Genomic DNA, 22086 nt, shown 5'->3' on the forward strand with positions numbered 1-22086 from the left:
CTTTTTTAAAGCTGATGACACAAAAATACATTTCAAGAATTACATTTGGCCTTTTTCTAGTGCAAACTAGACACCAGGCTGGTCTCAGCGGGGGGAAAAGGCAGCTCGGCTTCACCTGTTTAAGGCCTGCAGATGATGCACTGCTGTTATGCCTCACATGGGACTCCCCCACATGAAGCCCGAGCACAGAAAACCTTTTAAGAAGCCTGATACGAAACAAGATGCTAAGATACAAAGAGGGTGCCTGGTCTTAAATCCACAGCAGATGACTGTCCCATCCTGCACGCTGAGTCTGACTTAAACCAACACATGTCAACAGAGCAGGCATCAAATGAAGCCCATTAGAGACTTGTGGGAGTTCTGCACCTGAAGCTTGTTTGGCTTCAGCAGAACTGCACAAAAGTCTTCCGACAAAATGGAGGTAAGTGTGCACAGAGGGGCCCGCTGCTCTTACCAGTCTTGTAAAGAGGGGCACTCCCAAATGCCAGAGGTGATCGTTCAGCAGTCCGCTGTATACCACGTTCCCGAAGACAGCGATGCTTCCTGACTTACACAACGTGTTTCCTGCAGGGACACAAAGAAACAGAGCCTGGCGTCATTGAAACGGACAGGAAGCAGCGAGCAGCAAGACGCTCTGCTCCGGGAAAGAAAATAAAAGGCAAATTCAATCAAAGGAAATCATTGCACAGGAAGAGAAATAATAGAGAATGCAGTATTGATTGTTATAAATATTGATTTCGGAGGTTTATTGACCTTACATGTAATGACGAATACGGATAGGTAGCTCCTCTAGAATCAATAAAGTTGCACAACAGAGTGAGTCCAAACAACACAGCGTAAAAAAACTAAAGTGTGGTGAGAAACATCTGGTTAAAAACACACAGACATTGTAAACACAGAACTGGATACGTTTTATTGTTGTGTTTTTTTTTTTATGCACTTGTGTTACAAGACCAGTGAGAGCTTCTGCTGTGAAATTAGGATCTTAAACGTGTTTACACACAATGAACGCAGACGATCTGAGTGTTATATGATTTGTAGATTCTTGTGATTGAGAGTGAACTCCTCCAGCCGCCTGTATTCAGTGATGCTTATAGAACCGGAGCGGATGAAGTTTACCACCCAGTTCGGCACATTTCCAGGTTAAATCAGAAGCTGATGAAGGTCATGATCCAAATTAAGATTGTACCTATGCAAGCAGGAAGTTAGACTCGAACATGGCCGAAGAATCACCATCAGAATAATAAGATATATGTGGAGAACGGAGAAGCTCCGGTTCCACCGAAGAAGAAATCCTATAGATCTTCGTTCACTCTGACACAAAAACACATCCTTCGGTCCTGGTCCGTAAACTCCGGCTCACAGTGCCGGGACGGGCCTTGTGTTGTTGGGAGCGTGGGGATTGGGTGCTGGGTTGAATGGTGACTAACAGAGAAGGGCAGAATCTCCTCCTTCTTTCTTCCATCCGTTATAATAATAAACATGTAAATATCAACAGTGTTTGTGTGTCTGTGTGTTTTCCTGCCTCTCTCCTCTCTCACATGTTGCCCGTTTGGCTGTTAGACTTTGTCATGTCATCACACATTAAAGAGAGAGAGAGAAAAAAAAAAAATCAAAGTTCCAGTTAAACTTTGACTCTTTGAGGCTTTTAATAAAACCAACAGCAGCCCGATCAGTGACAGACACACAACAACTGTGACACGCTGTCAGCGCCGTCTGTCCTCTCAGAGACAACCTCAATTAGCTCGCTGCCAATGAACGGCCTTGACAAGCAAAAAAAAAAACAAAACAGAACAAAACAAAACACACCGCACATGCCAACATACAACACACATCCCCAAGAGGGTGATGTGCTGCACACTGACGTCCCCATGTATGTGATGAATGCAGCTTATGGAGGAGGCACAGAAAACACAGGTCCCCATTGTAATTTCTGCACAAAGGAACGCTGCAAAGGCTCACCAGGGGTGGAGTGAAGCAGTGCTGACAAGCAGCACATGCATTATTTAAAAACAAAAGTAAAAAATGCCCATTAAAGTGTCAGTGGTGCTTTCGGCAGTGCTGGCTTGGGCGCGGTGTGCGTATTACTGTTATTAATGGGCCAGGCGTGGGGGGCATTGCTTCGGTGTGATTGCTCTGCTGCTGTTGCTATCTGCAGTTCAAGCCCCCCTCTTCGTTTTTCGTTTCTTCTGAGTGTGTGTGTGTGAGAAAGAAAGAGAGAGGAAGAGGAAGAGATAAAGAGCGTGATACAGACAGAGACGGAGAGACACCGTAAGACCCCGAGTGCACAGTCAATGAGCTCCTACAGCTAATATCATTTCACATTATTGAATGCATATTAAGGCAGAGAGACCTTGTCGGAAGAAAAAGAGCACCAGAGCTTATATCAAATTCTGATCTGGCATCACGGACATGCCTTAAAAGAAGAAGAAGAAGAAGAAGAAAATGCCGGGAATGTAGTCAGCATATTGAAAATAAGTGCACGCCATTTTTTCAACCCCCTTTGCAGTTTAAGATCAAGGGCTATACATTACAGCGACTGACACAGCAGAATGAGGTCATTGTGCATGTTGTAATTACAGCTGGGTAAACACTCTCGCTTTCTGCTGCAACGCTGGGAACACACCGAGCATGCAGAGCAAAAAAAGGAGGTTGGAGGGGAGGGGGGGGGGTTGCACAGAGAGGATAATAAAGAAACAGCATCTGCAAATATTTAATGCATCGGTGGGAATAAATAAATTGAGCAAAACGATCATCAGTGTTTGTTATGATCAATTCCACAGCACAGGGCAGTGCATTAAAATCAATGCTCGCAGGGTGTCGTTAACTGTTGGACGGCGGAGTGGACAAACAGAGACGCATCCCTGACCTATTGCTTCTCCAGTTTGTTCTGCCGTTAATGGTGTTTACGTGCAATCAAATTTTTTTTTTCTCCTCCATATTTGCATGTGGAAAATGTCACGTAGAAGAGACAGCTTCATTTCTCCCTCCTCCGAGCTGCAGAGACGGAGCTGTTTTATTTATTCATTATTTTATTTTTTATTTTTGGTTAGAAAAATGGATTCAACCTCGCTGCAGCAGCTGTGTTTCTCTTCAAACATAAACTGATGACATGTTGCTTGTTGGTTCATGATGAACTTCCTTTTTTTGTTAGTTGTTAATCCTTTTTTTCTCAGCAGTTGGGTGTTCTCTCATCTGCAGACTCGACAGTATTGAGTCCAACCTCTGATTAATTATTAATTGTGTAATTAAAGTGTGCGTGTGTGTGTGTGGACTGTGGAGGAATGCAACTTGCTGTTCACGTTGGATTATCTACCTTTAACTATTTTTGGCATTTCAGAATATATTCAAAGGATCTCAAACCTAAATCCTCAGGTGTTTACAACAAGGAGGAAAGCTTCCTTTTTTTTTTTTTTACTAAGAGAGTGATGCCTACTTGAGTTTGGCTCATTTTTCTTTTGGCTGCAAGTCAGAGCTTTTTTATTTTTTTATTTTTTTTATCTCAGAGTTTGGCCTAATGTAGATGATGCTGCAACCAATATTTCAGGATTTAATGCTTAGAAAATGATCCTAAATGCCAAGATTCAACCTTAAACGTCACAGTTGTTCAAACTTCTCTAAAGAGGCATTTATTATGTCTGCATGACAAACGGTGCAAATCAACAAAATGCATCATCATGCATCTGTCTGTATGAGAGTTGTTGTCGCCAAACTAGAAAGAATGGAGGAGATCGCTGCAAGTGTGGAGAGAAAAAACTAAATTAAAATGATTTCAGCTGAGACAGTTAATCAGAGATGGAGGCAGATTTGTTTCTCTCACTGAAAACTGATGAATGTAGAGTTTTTGTGCATTTGGCCAGTAAATGTTCAATTCTTTTTGATTAAAAAACAAAATGAATTAGAATGAGCGTCAGATTCTCTGATCAGACCGTAAAAACAAAGACAAGAGCCTTAGTGACTGTGAGGGGCGTCGTTGTTTGGAAGACTATAAGATTATTTATTAAATCTGAAAATAATCATACACAATGAATTTTGATAAATAAAAAAAAAATAATAATAGAACATTGAACTTATTTTTTTGATTTTTTTCGGTTTGACCAGAACTTTGGGTTCAAAATAAAAAAGTGGGAGAAGCTTTTAGATTTTTTTTTCTTTTTCTAAATTTCTTACATAATGCTTGGTAAAAATAAAATAAATAGAAAAACAGTTTGGAGTCTTTTAAAGAAACAGAAATCGTGCATGTGTGTGTGTGTCTGTTGCAGGCGGGTCGCTTTAAGAATTCAAACTCCAGAACAGTTCATTTCCACCAATGAGGCACATTGCTGCAATGCAATAAGGGAAAACAACACTTTTAATAATTCAGGCTCTGAGATCATGAGGTGGGGGGAGGGGAGCATGTGTCGAGGTGGACAGTGGCGGTGGTGGTGGTGATATGGGGGGGTGTGGTGGAGAGAAGACGTCTTAAAGTACCGCAGAATGGCTCATTTAGCTCCTGCTACGCATTATTAAAGTTGTATCGAACCCCCTCCTGGGTCTTTCCCAAAGTTTTTTTTTTTTTCATTTTCCTTTCCTCTTTCCCCAAAAGCCTGCGAGGTATCCAATAACAGCTACCAACATTTATAAACGACAGAGTATCCTGCACCTTAGAGGAAGAGGTAAACAATGGTGTAGCTCTTAATCTCCCCCCCACCCCCCACCAACCACCGCCACCTCCGTTCACGAGTCCCCCAGTCTGAAATTTGTCAGCGCTTTATCCTGTTTGAACTGTAATACCGAGCTCTCGCTGTCCAGATTATTTTCTGCCTGAGCTAAACCCACGATGCATAAAAAATGTGGGGAATGAACCTTGTATGGAATCAAATTGAGTAATAAAATCGTGTTCGCAGTGGCACTGATGGACGCGTGATGGTACCGTTAAGGACGTGTTCAAAGGTACCGTAAATTGCCTCAGAGCCTGATGGCAAAGAGATTGAATATGAATAATAATAAAAAAAAAATACTAAAAATGCAGAGACAGAAGAGAAATGGGAAAACGTAGATGTTCCTATTAATCTCTTTTTTTTTTGCTATCCAGGGAAAATAACAATAAATCAGCGCACACAACAGGTCAAGCTGGACGGCATCACTGTTCATTATCCTTAGAAAACAACCCGAACGTCCAGTTTTCTCACGTCTGATTTCCTAAATGATCATCTTTTGGAAAAAATCATTTTAATCTGCACTCCTGATTAAAGAGTCTGATGGCATCATTCATATTCTGCATCATCTCATTCCAGCTCCTAATTGAAGCCTCATGATGTTTACACTGAGTGAAATATTCCAGCCTGAGCCGCATCATCTCGTGCAACGGAAACTTTCCACATGGTTTTATGAACGTTTCCGAAGTATTCAGCCGGACGTGTTTGATATCTTTGGAAAGTACGTTACTGTTGATTTGGCTGCAACCCATGAACTCACGATCACGCTAATTTGATGTTTGGGAGATTCTGCGTCCGCTGAGTGAAACTAAACACCCTTCAAACTCTCACATACGCAGTGGTGGTCAACTGCTGAACTAGACTGTTCTTCTTTGTGAAAACTTGACATTTCAGAGATACCGTGAAAGGCTTTCAGCCGGCGGCAACAAATTATAATTAATATAATTTATGATTACTGCTTACATTGCACAATACAATGAAAAAAAAAAAGGAAAAGTAAAAGCCTATTAAAGTGTCCATTTAGGATATATTCACCATAAACTGCTTGCAGAGATCCTAAATCAAAGCCCACTGCGCTGGAAGAGACACCGAGACGGAAGACAAGAGGTCAGGAGAGCGAGGAGAGTGCTGGCTGTCAGGCCCGTTGTGATTGGCTGCTATATTGGTCTTTTATGAGAAATCAAATACAGTCCAGTCGACGCTCAGCCACGACGTGATGGATGTCAAACAGTCGGACTGATTACATATTTACTCTGCGACGTGACGCCACTTCCTGATGCGACACGTTGCTCAAATTTCAGAAAAACGATCATAATTTTATGCAGTCGATACAAAACGTGATGGATGAACAGCCACGATTCTGCAAGAATAACGTCGCGTTCGGGAAAAGATTGGGATTCGTACATCCTCATTTCTAGGTGACTGTCTTCAACATGCTGCTTTGGAGTTGTTGTTTGTTAAAAGTTAAGATGCATGAATGGAGGACGTTCCCTCAGTGACAGATTCTGGGTTTGATTCCACTGAAGCATTTCAGCTGACAGGAATAAAGTTAGTGAAGTAAATAACTACCGGCTCCAGAAATTCACCGCCACATGCAGCCAAAATCTGAAAATAAGAAACGCTCTTCCTGCTTCGTCCGTCCAAGCTGGCTAAACACGGACCTTGTTTTCATCACAGATATGCAAATTAGCCACGTTGCTAAGTGGATTTTTTTGCTGCAGAGCCGCAGGGCTGATTAGGGCCACTTCCTATCCACAGCATGCAGAAATGTATACACACCTACATACAGTAGAGCGCCACACTGCATTACTATTCTCTCTTTATCGCTGCTCTCTCTGTCTCTCATTACTATTCTCTGCTTTATTCTCCGTGGTCTTCTCTCTCTCATAACATGGCCCTGCTTTAATAGATCGGTTGTTGAATTTACAGTGAAAATAATGTACATTTCTCTGCTGTAATTAAATTATTATGAGCAAAAAATGGAGACGAGAGGGCGCTAATAAAGATCAAAACCCAGCAGAGACACACAGAGGAAATGATCTTTGACCTCAGAAAAACATTGTTCTTCCTTGATTGCCTGACGTGTGCTATCTGACCAAAAGTATGTGGACGCCTCGACCACCTTGTGCTGGAGTTCAGTTTGCTTTTTTGTTTTTGAAGGGAGAGTTTAATTCCTCAGCATATATTATCTGTGGCAGTAGCCTGATAATTTCCTTTTTTTTTTTTGCGTTAAATATTTCATGAGCTAAACCAAAGATGGTGGATGACGGCTCTTAATTGGAAAATGAAGCCAACACAAAGTGTGTTGTCACGGAGGCTGTAACGTGATGGTGCGCATAAAGAAACCTACTTCTCAGGTCTTTATCTGTCTCTCTTTAACTTGCTTCCCTTCATTCGGTGTTCTGTCTCTTTAAGAAAAGGCTCCTCTCGCTCTCTTCAATCATCCCTCATTAGCACAGCGCCATGTTCACTTTAGATTAATAAGTCTTTGGCACTGGGCGCCATTTACCCGCCACCGGCCTGGACTCTAAGAACCGGGTGGGCTGGTGGGGCAACTGGTATAATGACTGGGAAAGTTGTGCTCTTTCTCCTTTGAGAAGCAGCGAGGATGACAGAGGGAGGGGTGACTGCGCTCTCATCACCATCATTATAATAGTAATTATTATTATTGGTGTAAGAAAAGTGTGTTGTTGCTGTCGCGGAAAATCCGACTAAAAACAGCAACCCTATTTGCTACAGTCATTTCCATTCCTTCTTATCATTATCTCTTCATTATCATTATCACCATTACGATCGGTCACGGCAGTATTATCCTAATTGTTCGCAACATACTGCAGCTAATGGCAACCTCAAGATGCAGAGAGAAATGGGGGGGTGGCAGTGCAGGAGGTGATGGGGGGGTGGGGGTGGGGGTGGGGGTTAATGCAGAAATGAATAATGCAAAGACAAAACGAACAATGAGAAGAAAAAAAAGAAACAAGAGAGAAATGTCTGAACTGCCCATTTTTTGAAAATATTCTGCAGACACAAGCGAGAGGATAGAAACCAAAAGCTGTTTTGATGTTTCAAGTCTGGATGTGCGTTGGCAACAAGCGAGGGCCTCAGGATTCTATCAGATTATTGATTGTTACCAACGCTTGAGTCCTGCTTTACCACCCTTATAAACAATCCCTCTGTCGAGCACACTACAGGGTAACAAATGATTTTATTTCATAGATTTTTGGATTTGACTGATGAATTATTCATTGATGTTCTACCCTTGGTGTGAGGGGATGGTGGGGGAGCGGGTGTTGAAAAGGAAAAGGACAAAGAAATAAAAAAAAGCACGAGCTCGTACACATGAACTATTTCTCCTCCAAAAGGTCCTTTTTTTGTGTGTGTGTTTTTTTTTCCAGTAACCTACATCAGCTCTGCTTTGTCAACATCAGCTGAGTGAAAACTCCCAGGGGCCGACAAATCTCCTGTAATCTGCCAGACCCCCCCACCCCATGTCCGGTCTTGTTGTTTTTCCTGTATCCGTCTAAGTGTTATTGAGTCTGCAAACTCAGAAAAATTGTTATCAATTTGGATCCAGTCCAGCACCGGTGAAACACACGGAGCCTGTGAAATTACACCGGCTTCAGCGGCGCACGCTCCGGGCCCAGATGTTTGGGATAATGTGACAGTAAAAGCACGAAGAAAGATGGTTACAAACGGTAAAATGTCACCGTTTAGACTTTGTGATGTTTTCTGCTTTGTGAAGTGTTTAACTGTGGAGGTCAATTGCTGCTCCCTGATTTGTTTGCGTGTCGCCCGCCACAGGTGGATCACATCGGTGAAAATCCGAACCTGGGAAATACTGGACTGCAGCAGCAGCAGGGGGTCTGTGAAATATAAAAGCAGATCAAGCCACGCTTTGCAGGCGGATGGGGTTAAACTCAAGAGAAGAAAACAATAACTTCACAATGCCGTTTTGCTGATTTTCCAACAACACTTCTTCTGCTGCTTCTGCTGCTCATACAATAAAAATACATAACAATGCAGCTTCTTTGTGAGCGCAACAGCACCAGCTGGAGCTGCACCGAAATTAACTTTAATGCCATTCCCTCTAGAGTGAGAGACAGAGGCCAAACAATGTATCCGTGGTAGTTAACTTCCTGAAAAATAGCCAAAATCACCGGGGATGATGACTGTTGCATTGCATCTGACATTTGTGTTGTATCCAGTGTCGGACCGAGGCGCTCTCAATTGCACCCTGGAGGCTGGAGCCTGCTAACTGAAGAGAAACCAGGTCAACTGATCGGGGAATGGTGTTGTTATCTTTATATGTGCATGCTGCAGAGACGTTGGCACAGCTCGCACCGTTTCACAAAGCAATCGGGGCCAGTTATCGACGCACGAGTAGCGGGGCTAAACTACAGTAATCTACTCCAGGTTTACTAATGAATCGCCATTTAGGGACACGGCTCAGCCCTGCATCAGACTGAGCGTGGGTGGGGAAGACGCCGGGCGTCATGGACTTGACATCCCATCATGGCTGGGGGGAGGGGTTGGTGGGGTGCTTGCTGGCAATGCAGAGTCTGTTTGTTGTGCATCCATCAACTCCGGTGTCCTGCCCAGGAGCCGATCGATAGCCAACACAAAAGCTCATTGATGACAGACAGCTCTTGACAAACATATAGCATTTTTTCTGTCTAGTATAGCAATAATCTCCAAGGTCACCCCGAGTCATTCAACGGGGGCTGCCAGGACCGTGAGGAGCTCATAGAAAGCCTTCTCTGTGTCTTTTCATACGAGGTTGGTGGTGGTGAAAGAAAGAAAGAAAGAAAAGGTCTGATGCATTTTAAGTCAGTGCTGAAAGCTCTTGGCACATTGTTAGGCAGCTGTACACAAGCAGAATGAAAGCAGACATACTTGACAAGTGGTGGGGCTGCCATGACATGTCACTGACTGACAGCTGAACCCCCCAAGGACACATGACTAATCAGATACTTAATGGTGTAATGGAAAGCCAAATGAGTGGACAGTGTTGGTCAGCTCGGATCAAAGAAAAACTGCAGTTAATATTTCAGGACTGTTTGCACGCTGAAGTCTTAACGCTGCGTCTCCCTCCCGCAAAAATGAGTTTGTGTGACAGCTGAGGAGATGGACAGCCACACACACACTCAGACTACAGGTGTGTTAGGGCACAGACTTGGAGTTATAATAGGAGGGCCAGGCTCCCCCCCCCAGGCCATCCTGCCAGCTGGCTGGACTGAGTGTGAGTGATGCTCGAGCGAGGCAGCCCCATTAGAGAAGTGCTGGTGGTGAGTGCAGGATAGCTCAGGTAATTAAAGCCAAACCAAAGCAGGCAGGCGAGGCGGGGGCTCCCAGATTTATGTGGCTGAGTAATGCACATACTGAAGTCAGCTCGCCATCCAAAGGCCTCCCTCACTTACAAACAGTCTCAAGAGGCATTAGCTTCCTCACCACTCTGATGCAGCCTATTACTCCCCCTCTCTCCTCCTCGCTCTCTCTCCATCTTGCGCTTCATTTAACGGTTTTGTTTTGGATCCCTGCCTCGCTCTGTGACTCCGTCAGATAAAACATCCAGATCTCTGACGATTAAGACTAGATTTAGATGTTCTCGGCGCACATTCACTAAAACCTTCATTACTACCGCCACTACGGAGACCTCCATAACAGGCTGGGTGCTGCTGTTTTGCCGGACAAAAGTTAGCTACCTCGAGTAACGATAATAAAAAAGGAGTTTGCACGTTTGCACGGGTTTGCTGCAGCTTTTTCCTCTCACAGTCATGCACTATTAAACTGCAAAATTTTTACTGCAAAAGTGGGAATGGCTGTTTGGTCCACCCTCGTGACCCTGGAAAATAGAAATGCAAAGAGCTTAAACGAATTTCAGCTATTTCACATTGTTAGAATTACCAAGGTGACTCTCAGCAGAGATACTTTAATTCTTTGTCACTTCCTATAAAAACATAGAAAAATTATCCTTAAGTAACCTTTTATAGGATTGTTAACATCTTTAGAGTCCGATTTTAACATTTACAATAAAGTGTCAACCCTCTGTTAATAGGTAGGGACGTTTTCCCATAGACCTCAGTACAGTCCCCACCAACATTATCTAATTAGCTAACCCTTCTATCTCCATTTTGATTAAAGAGATACAGACATGACGTATCGTTAGTAGACACACTTCTGGTCACTCCGGTCTTTGTGTGAGTGTCTTCTTTATACTCTTGTCATTGTGGGGAGGAGAAAAAAAAATCTAAGTTGTGGTGTGTTTGTAACAGCTCGTCACATCCGTCTGACACCCATTAACATGATGTTAAATAACTGCGGGAGTGATAGCAGCGGTGTCTGAGCGGCGGAGAAACAGTTCAGAAGTCAACGCTGTCAGGAAACTGTCAGAGTAAAATCTCAGAGATGAAGCTCTCAGAGGAAACCGACCACACTTGGCATTGAGGTTTTTGGTCGATCACACCTGTCAGCCTGCACATCAGCCGCTGATGTGGGCCCTTGTTAGCCGACTGATGATGTGAATAGCTTCACAGTGCCCTGTCTGCCGGGCGGCCGGACGTGGATCAAGTTATTCCTGACCATAACTTAACCCTACACCCGCTGATCAGATAGGCCTGGGCCGGATCGGCTCACCGGCTCAAACAGAGAGCTGAGATCATGAGTTATCCAGTAAATCCAATCCCATCTCCACAGATGGAAAGACAGCAGCAGACACACGGACGTATCAGATGGACAATGCTTAGATTGTCAAACAGAAAAACAGATCAGCGCCAGAGAATGAGAGACGGGCAGCTGAGTCCTCTGGGGGGAGAGCCAAAAAAAAAAAAGCCAGATGGGCAGACAAGCACAGGGTAAATCATGGAGAAGCTCCTCAATGCTGGAGCAGTATGGAAAATGGCAGCACAGGTTGGGAAGAGTTAGCCGCAGTGTGCAGCGGCTAGCATTATCAATGCTGACAGCCAGACAAGCCGTTTATAGGGAGAGGAAAAAAAGCATCAAGGAAATCCTGCTCTTGTCTATCCCCAATTGAATTACTGCCATGATCCAAAGATGGGAGGGGTGAGGTCGGGTGAGGGAGGGGGGATAATATTCTTTGACGCTCCAAAGGGGCCGCTCCAAATGCTCACAGAAAATGTATATCCATACAGCGCATCCCTCAGGGCTCACATCTCACAACTTTGCCCATCTATTTTTATTTGTTCCCCGTGCTTCTAGTTAAAGCAGTGCTGCAGCCCACAAAATGGACAGAGTGGGGGAGGGGGGCGGGGGGGGTGAGAGAGGGTGCAACAAGACACACTGCTGGGAGTGAGCGGGGTGGTAGATCGCATGACCCCCGTGGTGTTGTTGGAATACTAATGTCACACAAAGTTCCCCGGCAAAATACGCAGGAACAAAGTGCAGAGGGGAGTGCTGCAGAAAACACACACACAGACACGGCACGGCTCGGGCCGATGTGCACAAGCTTCCAGAAATGACGGGGGGGCGGGGGGGGTGACAGGAAGTGGAAAAGGGAAGGCCGAGCCCTCAGGATGACAAAGAAACGGGAGGAGAAAACCTGGTCCAGTTCCGTCCAGTTTAGCAAAACACACACTAATCACTCTTTAACGAAGTGTGACATGCCGAGTCAGTGACCACGCTGAACTCGACATGATGCAAACACCCCCGCCCCCCCACGTCTCACAGGCCAGATGCTGTTTGCCAAACAATTGCATCAGCGCTCGTATTCAGCAGGCGGCCGATCAGGCCGAGCGATTCGGAGGAGGTGAGTGCCGCTGACCTGCGCTCGTGAGCAGGCACGACTACGGCAAGTAAGGTGGGTCAAAAATCCATTTTAAAGGGACAGTTGTGGTCGTTTGCGTTAGTTAAGCAGGAAGAAACACATCCTGTAGTATATTTACAAAAGAAATAACCTCTTGATTGATCGTTGGATTATGACATGACATGTTGTAAATTCTATGGGAAGATGTCCCTCCTCCTCCCTTATATTGAAGTCTATGGGGAAATGTCCCTCCTCCTCCTCAGTAAACATGATGAGTTTATGGTCTCAGGCTCTAATTTACAGTCTTCAATAAAACTTGATAATTTTTTTTAAATGAGAGAAACAGACCAGACAGCAGGGGATGGATTAGGGGGCGGGGCATCAGCAACTCACGCACCGCTGGGTGACATCGCGGCGGGTTCGCAATGCTGTTGGCCATCTGTCCTGGACATTAACTGTCTGTGCTGGTTTTGTTCCCCAAAATAAAACCCACATTGGCTGGTCCAGCGCGTTCGTCCTGGCAGCCATCTTTTTATAACGTTGCAGGCAGCCGTAAGATTCCACTAAACAGCAGAACGCAGGTGTTGGGGCTCTCAGGGAGACTGATGCCGCAGTAGAAATTGTTGTATTGTCAACGATGCCTTTCCCTCAGTTGTCAGTGAGCAGGAAATAGGAAATGATGCATAAGTATGGAGGATTTACTGTCACATACAGTACGGCTGTCACCACACAGAGCTGCATCATGATGATATACGTCCCCAATCCTCCATTTCTACTCAATGTCTTTATAACTCTGCATTAACCCAAATCCCCAGGTGGCTCTGGGAGGTATGAGTGGGTGGGGGGAGCTGAAGGTGGAGGTATTTCCTCAGTCACACCTGCCTATTTCGCTGGCTGCACAACAGAATGGCACTTCCAGCCGCCCCCAGACGTCTTGGTGAAGATCATTTTCTTGACAAAATACTCAAGTCAGGAAGCTCTTCCGCTATATTTCTCTAAAGCACCTGTACATAAGTGTGTTTTCTTTGGGCAAAAGGATCCCACACAATGACTGTGATTATTGCCCTCAGCACCTCAGCTGGGATCAGGAGGTGACGCAGTGTGACACACAGAAGAAAAACTGGACTATTTAAAATTGTGATTTGTTGAATTTGAGAGAAAACAACAGGACGCCACTAAAATACAGCTAATGTTCTTTTAAATCTACGTTTCAGGATGATGGGAAATGAGATATAAACACGTGACCGTTCTGCAGCCATTAACGCGACCAATTCATTAATCAGGAGACGCCATTTGGATTGAGCCAACTGAACACATGCTGCTCGACTAATCCCATACATTTCTGTGCACCACCTCATTTGACCATTATCGTACGAGGTTGTGACCAAAATTAGATGCAGGCTGGCTAATTATCTGACAGTCGGCAGCTAATTATCTGACTGTAGCAAGACAAAGAGTCAGGAGAGGGAGCGAGCAGCCTCCGACCACCTCTCACAAACCAGCAAACTAGTCAACTGCAGGACTTATGATAGAGACCACAGCGAGGGTGGAGATCAGGATGAGTGATTCCATTTAAGATCTGAAGCAGGTTCCTCCAGAGGAGCGGCGCAACACTGAAGCTGAATGTAAAAACTCAGCCAGACGCCGCAAAACGCCATCCTGACAATGAGCCAGAAAAAAAAATAAAGAATAAAAATCACCAAGCATGATGCTTGGCCTGATTTTCATCTGATGAAAATTATTTCCATCATTCACCTGACGGCGGGAGGACTCCACAGACAGAGGCAGCAGACCGTAACACACACTGTGTAGTCAGTCAGCCAAACAAATGACTGGAAGATCGAGCGTAATAGCAAATTAGCACCGGTGCTACTTCCCGTGGATCAAATGTGGTTCGGGCTTTTTGTTTGGCAGGTTCATGGTGAGATATTGGTGTTGATGTTGGAGGAGGAGGAGGAGGAGGAGAAGAGGAGGGGGAGTAACGCAGCGATGGAAGACAACTCCTGAAGGTCAGAGGTCACGAAGAGAAACCAGGCTCAGATGCACTAATTACCCATGAGGCTACGCCCAGCCGGCTGCTCACATCCAGGGGATGAGCTTCACAGCTTCACTGCACAAATCACACACGTCCACCAGGACACACACTCAGCTCCAAAACACGTAATCAAACTAAAATCAGAAAGTTTTCTATTGACCAAAAACACAGAGCAGTGTCACTTTAAGATCTGATGATGAGCTGTTTTTTTTTTTTTTTTCACGAAAACAATTAATGAGTTAATTAAAGGAAGTGACTCAAATAATTATGTGTAATTCCCAAACGTTTTCTCCTGAACAAACTACATTTTTAATTGCATGTTAGAGAATAAATATTATGTAATCAATCAATAAGAGCTGCAGAAGCTCATGTGGAGAAACAACAACGTATTAAATAGGTTGGATATGATTTAAAGGTATATTACATAACTTCCCCGAGGCTCGAGGTGCAGGATCAGAAGGAGTTGTCAGTTTTGAATGGCTCTGGTTAGGCCAATGTGTCAAACTATTTGAAAAATATTTAATAAGTCAATATATTTTTTATATGAAGCAAACTTAAGAAAGCTAGAAAAAATGTGGAACACTAATCCGTCGATGCTTTTTATCCATTACTTTGTGTAGAGTCGGAGCCATTATCGGTCCTGCTGCCCTTTCTGCTTTAGAATTGGGAGAAATTGCAGACTTTCCCACTAGTAGTGGTACAAATCTAACAATTTGTCTTTCTCCCCTCGGTAGGTGCACCGCACTCATCCGTCAGGTCCTGTGTCTATCCTGGATAACCCTTTGCCTCGGCTCTCGGCGTGCGTGACCCGGAAGTGCTCTGACAGGAAGCCCCGAGCAGGCGCAGGCTGCTGGCGGGCTCGTCTGCCCGGCTTTCGGTAAACATTTGGCGTGTTTGTGTGAGCGATGGGCACGTCGTTTGTTTTGCTAATGGGTGTTTTTCTCCTTCACACTCCGCGGGGAGTGCTATCTAATGAGCCGCCCACCCGCGCTTTCCCTCCTGCAGCCCCTGTGCCCTGAGTGTGCGGCTTTAACCCTGGTGCAGAGGAGGATGGATCACAGGGGCTGGGGCTGCAAACACACTCATGCACACGCCGAGGGAGGAGACGTATTCAGCTAAAGTCAACTAAACACACATGCAGCGAGGAAAAGGGAGACTGACCTAAATATATGCTTTATGGAATATGTTACACATTTTTAAATATTGATCAGCAAACGCACACACACACCCACGTGAAAATAACATGTACGTATTCCCCAGCTACTGCACAGAAATCTTTGCTAACACATGTGGACATTCGTGAACCGACGAGAATGCGGTAGCTCAGCTGTACCGCTCTCTAATGCACCAGAGAAGATGTTAAATATACATGTGAACCCACGAAGCCGGGGCATGGGCTCCTTGGTAGCGCATCACACGGCGGGGTTGGGGGTGCGGGGGATGTCATGCGAGGCTGTAGATGATGAAGGAGGTGCAGCGATCAAAGCTTCAGCCTGCATGTAAGGGTGCATGTTTGTGTGTTTCCATAACGTCGCCTGGCTGACTGGTTGGGTAACGCGCTCCAGCTATTTCACTGCCAGATGCTGGATTGCTGGATGTTGTTTGAAGTAGAACATGAGTTTAAAAAGAAAGTGAATTCAGGACGAGTGTCTCTGTCAGCCGTCCGTAACTCTGCTGGCTGCACCAAAGACAGCTGATATTATTTTTTTTAAATGCGGTTAAGTTCACGTTTCAACCAGTTTATCCAACATCAGCAACCACAGATGGATGTTCAGATGCCTGATGCCTACGATGACGAGGCGTGCTGCGTCTCCTCATCTCTGTGGCTGGTTTAACTTTTAGAAAACATGGTGATTCAGTTCAACATCATCTCTGCAGCTCGACTTTTATGTACCTGGACCGCCTCAGGTTTTGGCCCAGCGTTCCCTCTGATTGCATCACTGTTGTTTTTCTTCCAACTATCAAATCATAAGATGAGCAAATCCCCCAAAAAAGGAAAATTCACAATAAACAAATAATAAACAATTCAGTTCTGGTGATGTGATTTGTTTTCCTGCTTCTGATTGTTATCACGTGTAGCTCGCTGGCACAAAAGCGGCTGATAAGGACGAATGTGTTACCAAATAACAGTATTTCGGTGTGATCGCAGTCGGCGATGCAGGGAGGGAAAAGCATCACGCGTGTCCAATGTGTCACTGTACACAATTTTTAGCTCGTCGTCGTCGTGGCCCACACGTAGCCTGTTTCATTGTTTGCTTTAAATTCTGGCTCCTCAAATCTGCAGCAGTGAAAAATGAAAGCAGGCCAACACCGTTACCGGCGCTTCACTTTCCCTGCTCTCCGTAACGTGACCGGAAACATGTTCCATGTATGATGCCGCACAGACACCGCCGCCTCCACCTAAGGCAGAGGTTTTGATGTGTGTGCTGTGCTACATTCAAATTAGTGTGACATCATATAAAATGCATTTAGATTTGCTAACCATCTGGAGGCAGGCGGAAACAGGTGTTCTTCGAGAGTGGAGGCGTCCCTCAACCCAAATCTCAGCATCGATGAGAAAACACATCAATAGTGAGCAGCACATCGCAGCGCAACATTCCTACACTCACATAAGTGGAAATAATCCGTCTCTCACACACAAACGCCTGCTGAAATACATGTTTGCTTTTTTTCCTTTTCAAATTGGGAATATGAAGTTTTATAGTTCAGCCAGGATAAAGTTGCTCCTCCCTCTTTTTGGGATTGATCTCAGAGGATAAAATAAAAGGTGTCAACGCCAAAAAGACACCTGTGTTTGATATGAATGATAAATTCCAGTCATGCAGTTATTTGAGCTGTGTGAGAATAGATCGTCCCACTCAGTTCGCCTCCCAGGGTGTCTATATTCATATGTCAGATGATGAAGGCTGAGGCGGTGCAGACAGACAGGGGCAAAGTGCCGTGGGTAAGAAGACGAGGGAACAGCTTTCCTGGGAGCGCTGAGGGTATATGGGCCTTCTGCAAAACAGCAACACAAAGGAAGAAGCTAACTTTTTCTTTTTTCTTTTTTTTTTTTGGACCATATGCTCCTGTTCCGCACAGGAGCTCGCCTGAATGGGATATAAGGTCCAGAGACACCGCTGGTCCAAGCCGAGCAGGTGTGTAGCCGAAGCTCGCAATCACATTCCCGAGCACACACACAAACACACACACAGATATATGCGGCTGTTTACACTCTGCGGAGTCGTAACACAACAACTCTTAATGTAGCAGCTGCCCAGATTGGCCATCTTGAGCCACGAAGCCGCATATTTACACTGTTAAGCAATTTTCAGTCAGTAAAATGAAAGTTTTATGACGATGAGAGAACATTAGCCGGTAAATATAAGGGGCCTGTTGGTGCTGCTGCTTTTACCTGCGGAGGTACGCAGTCTGGTCCACCCCGAGGGCTTCCCAGACCTTTTCCAACTATTGGAAACTACAAAAGCTTCCAAGTCCTGAAAACTGAAATGTCTAAAAACGGCAGTGGGCCACATCTGACGGCAAAACAATACAGAGGCCAAATTATTCCTACTTTTTATGATACAATATGAGAGAAGAATTTAAGTTTAATATTTAAAACTGATATTTTTAGGATTCATCAGCAGGCCCCGGTCCAAAGGTCAGGCAGCACTGCTCCCAACAGGACGAGGGGACAGGAATCTAAGTTGGCCAACCTTTGTCTTAATGTAGATCAGATCGGACAGTCCGTCTTTTATTATTCCAGTGATGCCTCAACAGCTCCACTTGTGCACAAGAACAATCAATCCAACGCCTTAATGAAGTTTATTGAGCCAACTGACGCTCCAAAGAAGACGAACCCGTTCCTCTACAGTCACAACAGAAGCTTTTGCTCTCGCACCGTCCTCGGGCCACACTTTGAAGCTCATAAAAAAACGTCTCCAGTGGAAATGGGCAGAAACGAGCAGGATTTGTATTCCTTCAGGGATAAACCTTTGATATTAAAATAGTAGCCCACAGAAACACTTTAGGAGTAGTCACGCGCTTGATGAAGTCGTAATACAAGTTACAACACTTTCTTGGACACCGTTTGACACAAATTTGCTGTTGGAGCTGTTCAGCTTTCGGAGAAACTTTCCAAGCTCGTACTCTTTACCTGCGAACCGAACCCATGTTCCTAAAACAAGGCAAAAAAGAAAAGCATATGATACCATAGATCAATTCATTGAGGAAGGATCAGCAGTAAGTAAGAAGTTCACTGGATCAGAACAAGCTTCAGCTGAAATACAACTGGATGCAAGAAGAACAGGGAGAACGGCGCTTTGTCAATTCAAAGCAAAGCCTTCGGCATTGTGCACTATAAAATACCTGTAAAACGCACACACACACACACACAGCAGTTAATGCTTCCCTCCCCTTATTTCTACAGAGGAGAAACCCCGGTCTGCTGGCAGCCCTATCCATCATCGCACCACGCCACACAGACAACAGAGCACACCCTCACACAGCCCACATTCCCACATTTGCATTTGACCACCTTCATTAAATTCAGCAGAGGTAGGACTAATTTAGACTCTCGACGGCGACTTGATCTATCCATCAAAACTTTTTTTTTCCCCCCAACGATTGTCCTCTAATAGAATTAAAAGTAAAGGTCGCGTAGTGTATTAGTTTGCTGATTGAGTTAGTTACTTCATCCCTGTTGTTCTTCAGCACCAGGTGACATCTTTATAATCAGGAAACAGATTTTTCTCTTTGAGAAACGTTTGAGAGACGTGAAACCGGTCGATGAAGCCGGACGATGTGAAATACACCAGATCATTTCCTTATTTTATCATCGAGATAACTCTCCATCTTCTTTTTTCTACTTCTGACCTTGAGCTGGGAAAAAAAGAGAGTTGCTATGAAGCCTCACGGTTCATCCAAACAATCCTAATCCGCCAAATCTTAACAGCTACCGAGCTCAGATATCCTAAGAGCCACCCCGTGTTAACTTTAAAGCCCGCCTGTCGATGAAGACTGTGTGATACAACTGAAAACATTTCTAAGAAGACTTAAAACTGTTTTTCAGAAAACAAAATTTAGGCCACAAGTCGATAAACACTACTGCCATCAAATATCTTGCAATCTAACAAGTGAAAGTGTTTCCAAGAGACATCTAATTGCTCCTGATGCACGCAGCAGGTTCATTACATATAATTTTTTCATTCAAGATTAAAGATTCAAGATGCTTTTATTGTCATTCCACAATAAATACCAGACAGGCACAAATTTTGTTGCCACTGGCTCCACGTAAAAACAGACAAAAGACTAATTAAGTACAATAAAATAAAACACTCCTAAAAAGAACCATACATAAACATCTGGATGTGCAAGTTGCATGATGTGTGACTATAAAACGGTAAACAGAACTGTAAATGGAGCCGTTTGTGTGGGAGTCCAAAAATTTTAGTTCTGTTGCAGAACCTGGATGACCTTCTCAGCGGCCTTCACCGCCTTCTGCGGGGCCGTCCTGTCTCAGGCGGCTGTCTGTCTCTGTGATGGACTGGAGACCTGTCCAGGGTGACCCGGAAACAGATAAGAGGCAGAAGATTGATGAATGAATGGATTATTGTTTTGATGTAATTGCGTGGCCCCCCAGAGGAGATTATAATTATTTCACTGACTCTTTTTCTTTTTGCTGTGTTTTGGTTTTACTATATCAACACTTCTCTGCATTTCTTCCTATTAAATGAATCTATCTTTGTGATTAAATGTATTCCATAAAGTGTCCTGCCTGAGGTGAAGTTTTCTGCTTCAATCTGTCATCATTTACATGAAAAAAAAAGTGGATTGAGAGTCAGCTGCAGTCTGCATATAGGAGAGAACCGGAGGAGGACCGTAACCTTGTGGCACTGCTGTCTGATGACCTGATGATCTCCTGCTATATTGTATGCTGCCTCTGCCTGCTTGTTTCTTGTACTAGGTGGTGCACGCCGGCGCCAACCTTTCCCAGCTCGGGGCGATGTGAATACAGTTGCGCCGAACAGAGGCCAGAACTTTTGGTGCACATGCAGTGAGCGAGTATTTTCACTCCTCTGTTGGCCTCTGGCCTGTCTGACTCCTGACTGCTGCTCAGACCAGGTTCTCTAGAAAGAATGTGAAGCACTGGAACAAATGAGAAGTCTCCTTTGGCCAAAAAAAAAAAAAAAAAACCTGCTTCAGTCTACTGTGTACGCAGTCTGCAGAGGAATTCACAACGCCGGTTCACAATCTCACACATGCTGAGCTCCGAGGCTGTTGTCCAAATCTCTTCAATCCTTTCTGCCGTATATCACCAACTGCAGGTAAAAGCTGCAACCTTGAACAGTATTTTAAAGCAGGAACTGTTATCTGGTTACTGTGGCACATCTATAATTATTATATAAGCCCAGAGAGTTTGCTGTCACATATCACCAACGCCATGCTTCTACTCATAAAGGGCTGCAACAGGGTGAGAGGAAGACAAATCTGAACTACAAAGAGAAAGCGATAAAATAATCAATAGTAAATAATAAAAAAAAGAGCTCAGGCCATAAATAAATAATGATAAGTAAATATTAAGAATGAGCTCCTGTGGATACTATAAAGCGGGAAATGTGTGCCTTCTCTCCAGTGTGTCAATCACACATCCTACTGAGCGCAGGAATAATTTCATTTCCATTCCTTGGGGGCAAAGAGAAATCAAGTTGCTCACTGACAGCGGGCAGCGTCTCGAGCTGTTCAATATCTGAGCACGAGCCGGACGAGCTGTGAGCTTTTCAGCGAGAGCTCTGCAGCCTCGCAGCCATTACAGGCGGTGAAAAATGACAATCAGATAAAGAGGGAAGCCGAGGTTCTTTTCTTTTAAGGGAGAAAAGAAAGTTGACCTTACATACAGATGTCCTCATCAGGGGTATCTCTGTTGAAGTGAGGCTCAGGCAGATTCGCTCTTCTATTGATTTCATCCACATCTTTTGGCGATAAGCGGCCGTTGCTGCTGTGTTTTCTGTTTCCAGTGACGTCCAATCAAACTGTGTGTCTGCGTTGGGAAATTTGTGTTTTTGTTGGTCGACACGGATCTTATCTCGGCCGAGGCTAACCACCTCATTCTGTTTACAGGGATGTTAAGTCTGGGATCTGCATGAGATCAGCCGTATCATTATAACCCAGCAGAACAGCATCCAAAGCTGCTGCCATGGTAACCAGATAATCAACGTTGCTCACTTCACTTGTCGGTGGTCGTAATGTTACAGCTGATCCGTGTCAGGTCAGGTTTAGCAGTTTTGATTGGTCTGCACCACGGAGGCTGGTTACTGTTCCAGTGACATGCAAGAATACTTTAAATTAACAAGTCAGCTATTTGAATTAATGCTCTTTCAAAAAAAAAAAAAAAAAAACATTTATTAATTATAGTAGTTTGAGCTCTGCAGTGCAGCTGTTCCTGGCTATGATTTTGGTTGTTAAAGCACAAGCCCATGACAGTAAAAGATAAAGACATAACTGCTCCGCACAGCAAAGTTAGATGTGCATACAGTATCCATCTCAGATTTAAATGCAAGAGTGAAAGCAAAAGGGAATAAGACAAGGTCGCTGGCTGACTTATCACCTGTCTCATT

The 22086-nt window shown here is 44.4% G+C and overlaps 1 protein-coding gene across 1 annotated transcript in view; it reads right to left on the minus strand.

Annotated features, from left to right (window-relative positions):
- LOC115047139 (RNA binding protein fox-1 homolog 3-like) overlaps positions 1–22086 on the minus strand; it is a 176624-nt gene that overhangs the window by 101084 nt on the left and 53454 nt on the right. The window contains exon 4 of the mRNA XM_029507881.1: positions 455–564. Coding sequence (XP_029363741.1) covers positions 455–564 — 110 coding nt within the window. The remainder of the gene's footprint in view (positions 1–454; positions 565–22086) is intronic.

The sequence above is a fragment of the Echeneis naucrates genome, chromosome 8 (genome assembly GCF_900963305.1).
Source record: "Echeneis naucrates chromosome 8, fEcheNa1.1, whole genome shotgun sequence".
Taxonomy (NCBI): domain Eukaryota; kingdom Metazoa; phylum Chordata; class Actinopteri; order Carangiformes; family Echeneidae; genus Echeneis; species Echeneis naucrates.